At 43.1% G+C, this 6,970-nt stretch overlaps 1 protein-coding gene and 1 pseudogene across 1 annotated transcript; one reads left to right on the top strand and one right to left on the bottom strand.

Annotated features, from left to right (window-relative positions):
- Positions 1 to 18: 18 nt before the first annotated feature.
- On the bottom strand, positions 19 to 4,537 carry LOC143336127 (inactive serine protease 35-like). Its single transcript, XM_076756055.1, has 2 exons — positions 4,399 to 4,537; positions 19 to 3,806 (listed from the first exon to the last, which is right to left on the bottom strand). The coding sequence occupies exons 1-2, from the start codon at positions 4,410 to 4,412 to the stop codon at positions 2,420 to 2,422; spliced, it is 1,401 nt and encodes a 466-aa protein (XP_076612170.1). The 5' UTR covers positions 4,413 to 4,537; the 3' UTR covers positions 19 to 2,419.
- Positions 4,538 to 4,869: 332 nt separating this feature from the next.
- Positions 4,870 to 6,448, top strand: LOC143336662 (uncharacterized; annotated as a pseudogene).
- Positions 6,449 to 6,970: the final 522 nt, after the last annotated feature.

Genomic DNA, 6,970 nt, shown 5'->3' with positions numbered 1-6,970 from the left:
TTTGTCAGCTTGTTGTTTGAAAATTCAATGTTTTTATTTGTTATCAGCATGAATAATTTCTGTTGACAAGAAAGTGTGTTTGTTGCATGAAAAAAGTACAATACAAAATACTGTTACTGGCTTTTAAACGTCAGAAAACACATACAGAGCCAGTATTTCCTTTAACAAGAAGTGAAACGAGGTTACCAACAGGCTAGTTTTACTTATCTATGCTTCTAAAGTAAACAAAGCATAATGTTTACATTGTCTTTTCCTTTACATAATTACATCTCAGAGTTATATAAATAAGGCGATAGACAGACAACTGTGGTACTTAGAAAGGGTGACAATGAATTTCTGTCAAAAAACAAATTGAAGGACTTAACTCATGTCAGATTCAAATACTTATTCATTTCCTTCAGCACACAAGGTTTTACTGCATGTGATTTCTTACAGCTGCTAAATGAACTGATAATGTGCTAATAAGAAACCAAGAACCAGAAACTGGGCACATGTACAGCATTCTTAGATAACAGGTTTGCTGATAACGCCTGACAAACTGACGAGGTGAGCTGGTCTCAGACCAGCATTCCTGGACCAGTATGTGTAACGCTTCTCAGAGTGAAATTTTGATAAAGTTTAAAAATGGTATATATCTTGCTCTTACTTGCTCTTATAGTAAAGTTCCATACATAAACATTAGTTTAAGACAGTTCGGCGTGACCAGCAGAGGCAATGGCTACACACTTTCCATCTTTTTGGAAATGTATGGTGATAAATTAAGAAAAGATGCATCTGTCCTAATACCCACAGTCTTATCATGCGTTCATGTTACTGTCAGTCTTCTTAATGTTTGTATTACTCTATTTTATAGCAATTATAAAAGGTGCAATAATACTTATATTGGCTAAGCGGTGAAATACATGAATTCTGGTTAGTTTGACAGATGGTGAATAGCAAAACACAGAAATTACAAATTAAACTGATAAATACACTTGTCAGTGAAGTTTTACGGGGAAACTGCACAGATTTTACAGATTAAAGTCTGTTTACAGGTGTTGGAGAGTACAATGTGAAAACAGTTGTATAAAGCAAGCTGTGACTCCAGAGGGAGCTGTGCGAAATGGGACTCATTTCCTCAAGTGATGTCACTTGAGTCAGCGTCATTAGGTCTACAGACAACTGACTGAGTCTGGTTTGGTTTGGTTTGCTTACTATGTCCTTGAACTTTAGTAAGTTCACTTTAGTTTTTTAAATCCCAAATAGCATATAATAATATTGTAATTAAACCTATAAGGAAACATTTTCTGTGAGGTTTTTAGTCTAATGTATTTCAGTTCGATGTATCTTTCTTGCCTGGACTACGTCCACCATTGTTCCTATTCCACAGTCAAGTTAGCAATACCAACATTAAATATACAATGTCTGATCAGACTTTCTAAATCAAGCTTCCTGAGAAACATTTCAGGTGATGGTCGCAGTTTGGCCGGTTTAGGTACCAATACTGCTTGTTAGGTTGAGGAAAAGATTATAGTTTGGGTTAAAATAACTATTTCCTTAGAACAATTAACACTGACTATTAGTTTCACATGAGAATCGAACCCCACCTCCTGTGTGAAAGTCCTGACTTTCTCACATTTGTCCAGTCGTGATGAGTGTCAGAAAAAAAATGGAATATTCATTTCCATGCACACGAATGAATGCATCAAAGCTGAGGTTGGTAACACTGAAGAAAACAACAACATGAGTAAACCACATTTTGAAACTAGCCAACTACAAAAATCACCTCCCTTCGTGCCTTCCTTCAAAGTCAGTATCCTGGAGGACGAGCAGCGGCCTCATGTCTCAATCACATGTAAGAAAGCATTCATTCAGGCTGAATGAAATGATGGCATACAGCTTATTACAAACCTGCAACAGCCACAGATATCAGATTTTTTTTGTTTTTTTGTCAGAGTATTTGATTTATTGATTTCTGTCTGGATGTAAAAACAATTTCAACAAATATAACAACAAAAACAAAACGCTTCTAAAATACATCACCTACTCTCACTTTACCAAACTGCCCTGATACTGGGCTGGTTGCACACAATGAATAATAAATTGGCATAAACTTGATAAGGAGTTCTGTGAAGCTGTTATGTAGCCATGACACATGACCATGGGAGACGTGCTATTGGCTGGTTAAGTTCTTGATGAAGAGCATTTTGGGTAGACAAGTAGTTCCTAATTGACGACACTGCAGTCTGCACTGTGACAAAAGCTGGCGTCTTTGTACAAAGCTTCTAAGTGCTACTGCTTACTGAAAAGTTTTCACCATAAGTCAAAGTTCAGGACCATTTTTGAAGTCTAGAAGTTTTATGCATACAGGCCCAGATCTTTGAGTTTCTTTGAAAGTGACAACAGGTATTTTTTATCAGGTCGATCCTTCACTTTGCAGTCAAACCTCTTTACAGAGACTTGGATCTGCATGGATCCAGTGACAGATCTGGACATATTTGAGTGGAGTAATCCTCACTGCAACATTAAAGTCCCTCTGCCCACCTCCCTCCATCTCCACCCACCGATGGCCTGAAAACACTCCAATCACCCTCCGCTGCCACTTCCCTTTCCTGCCTGCATCTTTCGCTTCCTGCCTCAGACGAATGTAAACACCTGCACCTGTAGCACCGTCCTGCGCGTCACAGTGCTGGTACATCAAATCGTCAGACTCATTTGCCACCGAGCAAAAACGGTAAACCACCTTCTCTTCCACACGCCCGTCCGGCAGGCTTTTGTCGGCATCATAGCCCGAGAAGTGGATCCGTGCCGGGGGGGCCGCAGACGGCGCCACCCCGACCTCCATGAACTTTTGTTTGACGGGTCGTCTCAGCTCCAGAACAGCGTAATCGTAGTCAGCGGACACTGAGTTGGTGGAGCTCTTGGTTTGGATCCATCCTTCAGGGATTCGGGTTTGTTTAACTCGTGCCCAACGGAAGACGGGCTGCTTCTTGGGTTCAGCGCTACGACGAATACGGCTGAGACTCCCTTCTCCTCCTCTCTGTGACTCACCTATGCTTCCATTATCAGCTCCACCCTCCTTCCTTCCCCTGCGCCTCCTGCCTTTGCCTCCCTTCCTCCCTCTGACTACATCTCCATCTATACTATTCTGTTTCTCACTTTCCTCTATGATCCTCTCCTCACCTCTTCTCCTGCCCCTCCTCCGCAATCCTCTCCTCCTGCCCCCTCTTCTTCTGTTCGTCTTGATCTGTAACACCCCTACTCTGACCCTTCTGGCACCCTCTAGGTAGTCCCTGCCATCATGGATGCAGTGTGCCGCTGTTAGCACATGTTTATGGGATATCAGGACTCCGGAGCAGCCTGTGGAGAGACGAACAGCAGTGGAAAAGGGATAGTTGGTGATGAAATGCGAGTCAGAGATCACAAAGCGTCCATCTGGTCCATAAACCTGCCGTTTCCTGCGGGTATGAGCTGGTGAATGGGCTGCAGACGTCTTGTTAAAACCCTGCAAAGTGACATCTGTATGTGTGCGGGTACCATTCTCATACATTGTCTCATATCCCAGCATCCTCTCCTGCTCAGTCTGGTCCAGAGGCGGTCGACTACTTTGACACTCTATTCCGCAAAGTGCCTTTGTCCCTCCTCCCTCCTCGTCCTCCTCCTGCCCTCTGAACAAAGGAGGGTTTAAAGGCTGTGTGTGTGTGTCCAGCAGCACCGGGAGGCTCTGCCTGGTCCACCTGTACACCTCGCTGCTCTCATCTTTGCCAGAAACTGTCAGGGCAGCTGCACAGAGCAGCAGACACAGGACGTGACTGAGTCCCATCCCACTGAATGAAAAGAGAATACACGGAGATAGAAATGACTAATACTAATGTTAGAGACAAATAGCATGGTTGCAAGCCTCTGATAATCATTTTTCTATCAGGCCAAGAGAGAAATCTTATGCACAGGACTTTCAGCACTTTGCTTTTATATATTATATGGCCAGCAGAGGGCGCAAAAGGTTCAATTTCGAAAGAATAAAAGCACTGAGGCGCAAAATGCGAGTGAAGTCTGTGATATTTTACCTTAAACTGACATGAGGTGTCCTGCAACTGAATTAAAAATGCAGGTAATGCTCTCCTTATTACATGCAGCAACTTACTTTAAATGTTATCAGTGATGCAAAGAGCAATTTTACATTAGTATTGACAATTATTTTCTATGCATTAAGTCTGATATTATTCTGTTGGCTTATTCAAAGAATTATGCGTCTTAGAAAATAATTTAGGCAGAGAGATTTAAGAAACATGACTTAAAAAGAGTATACAGAGAAAGTAAACAAAATGAGAGAGCATAGCTTTTATAAACAGAATTAAGAGGATAGTCAGTGATGCGATTTTATTTTGAAAATTAAATACAAAGCCAAAACTGTCCTACCTGCAAACATTCATAAAGAATCCCCAAAAAAACTTCCAGTGAACGTTCTCCTTCTCATTACTAAAAAATCCTCTCTATCCACACGGCTTCCAGCAGACTGGCTTCCATCATTTCCTGAGCTCAACACACAAAAAAAAAAAAAAAAAAAAAAGTGAAGGAGAAGCTGATCTGAGCTGTGAGATCCTCACAGAAACGTGCACCCCACTCTGATGCAGAAAAAAACTGACGAGCAAACAAGCAGAAGGAGGGGAGCGAAGCCCGGAGGGCGCAGGCATGAATGAACTGTGTGATCATGTGATGACATTACACTTTATGTCAAAAGTGGAGCCATGTGGAGAGAATTTAGGGTATTTTTCACGGATTTCGGCAAATATTTTTATAACGTCGGGAACACGCACAGAACAGTGACGCTTTCAACAGAAAGAAATGAATTTAGATGTAAAGCTGTTTACAGAGAGACCTGCCGGCAAAATGTTGCCTTTGAGCGCATGTTTATCCGGAGCTTTTGCGGTCAAAAATGTAAGTTTAGAGTTATGTCAGGTGACGTTTGAAGTGTGTCCGGTTACGCACACACACAACGCGACACCTCTCAGATCTGGGGAACCTGTACTTTAACCCCTGTTGGTTTATTTGGACAAGAGTCTTTCTGCTTGTCCAACAAGAGTTCATTCAGTGTAGGAACTCCTCTCCCTTGATTAGATGTTAACACCACACACACACACACACACACACACACACACACACACACACACACACACACACCATTCAAAGGCTCAATTATTCCTGTCCTCATATTGACCGATGATGTTTGTGCATTTGCAAGTTATCACCTTAAAGTTTCTATTGCAGACTAAATGTGCAAGTTGGCATACAAAGGTCACTTGTAGACTTGGGAACAGCCTTCAGAGAACATCCTGGAGCTGTGTGGACTATCACATGATCTTCCTCAGCAGATGGAGTTTGCCCCCATTGTCTCTTGGTATCTTTTCTTTATTTCAGAAGTCAGCATTGTGTGGGAAAAGCTTTTACTTCCTCTCTGAAAAGGTGCCGTGTTCACCGCTGCAGCGAATCTAGATGTGAAAATTAGTGCTCGGGTTTTACACATTTTTAATTTTTGCTTCCTCGAAGGAGGTGAAAAGGGAAAATATATCAGATTATGAAGCCATGCAAAGCCATGCAGCCACAGTGGAACATGTGATATTTGAGCAGGATTTCATTTCATTGCCATTAAAAATGACTGTTTCTTTGTTATATGTTCCACTGACTGAATCAAAGGGCAACGTCTTGTTCCACTGCTCCGTTAGCATCGCCGCACGACATTCAGCTTGTTTGCCAGCAGGTTTTGCAACACGGAACAACTCAGCTCCACTGTGGTCACTTCTAACATCTCCTCCTCTCCTGGACATCCACCTCCTGCCTCCTGGGACTCCAGCGGTGAGGTCACTGTGGTGGTGCTGTCCCTCCGCTTCCTGCTGGGAGTTCCTGGAAACATCGCTGTGATCATCCTCAATCCAAACCGGCAACACCTGTCCAATCTGAGCCAGGCTTTGATGCTGAATGTGGCCATGTCAGACCTGCTCTGCTTGCTCACCCTGCCCCTGAGCATACATGGCCCCTCTCTCCTCGGTGGCCTGTAAGCTCCTAACGTATCTCATGTACTGCAGCCTTTATGATAGCCTGCTGACTGTGACGGTCCCTGCAGGTGCTGTACCTGCAGGAGTGTTTCCATCAGGCAGGCCAGAGGAGGCTGGTGGTTCTGTTCTGGTTTGTTGCCGTGATCCTGTCCATCCCTGCCTAAGTGGCTCGACAGCTGATCACAGACCAGCACAGCACGTCAGGCAGCTTTCTTCAATAACCCACAGACGACCCGGCTGGTCACATGTACCACTGTGACCTCTTTGTGCAATGAATGCCGTATCAGGTCATCAGTTTGCTTAGTGTTGCAGCCTTTTCCCTAAAAAACCAGGGTCTGCTGAAGGTTTGCAGGGACAGCTGGAACATCACTGGAGCGCTGACATGTTTGAACAGCAGCCTGAATTCACTCCTTTAAGCGTCAGTTCGCGCGTGCCAAAAAAACTGAACATAAATATTGTTGTTAATGCAGAAGCCCACCATGATGAATGATCAGTGAAAAGCCACCAGATATCAGTGCAGGGTGCAGTCTGGGGAAATACTTCTTGTTCTAGTGCAAATAAAAAAGGTGTTTTTAGTGAAAAGATCTCATCTCTCCTGTGGAGACACAGCCTGAGGGTGCGGTTCTCTCATTTGTCATAAGAGCTGTGGGAGATTTGTGGTTAAATGATTAATTTTGAGGTTACGCAACATCTCCACTCAAATCAGCTGTGAGCTGATTGCAACTGGTCCTTAGCCAAAGCTGTAAAAATAGAGGTTTGAATGAATCAGGCAAAGAGCAACATGGAAATAAGAGACTCTATTGAACCTGCAACAAAAAAATGATTTCCTGTTTGCTCTGCATTGAAGTTTGACCACATATTTTTAGAGAACTTAGCTTAAAGCTCCATAAATCTACATGTACTGTATGTTGAGACTGCAGGCAAAAGGGGTCCAAATC

This window comes from Chaetodon auriga, chromosome 18 (assembly GCF_051107435.1).
Source record: "Chaetodon auriga isolate fChaAug3 chromosome 18, fChaAug3.hap1, whole genome shotgun sequence".
Lineage (NCBI taxonomy): Eukaryota > Metazoa > Chordata > Actinopteri > Chaetodontiformes > Chaetodontidae > Chaetodon > Chaetodon auriga.
Note: the sequence above shows the minus strand (reverse complement) of the source record. Positions and strands in the feature narration are given on the sequence as shown.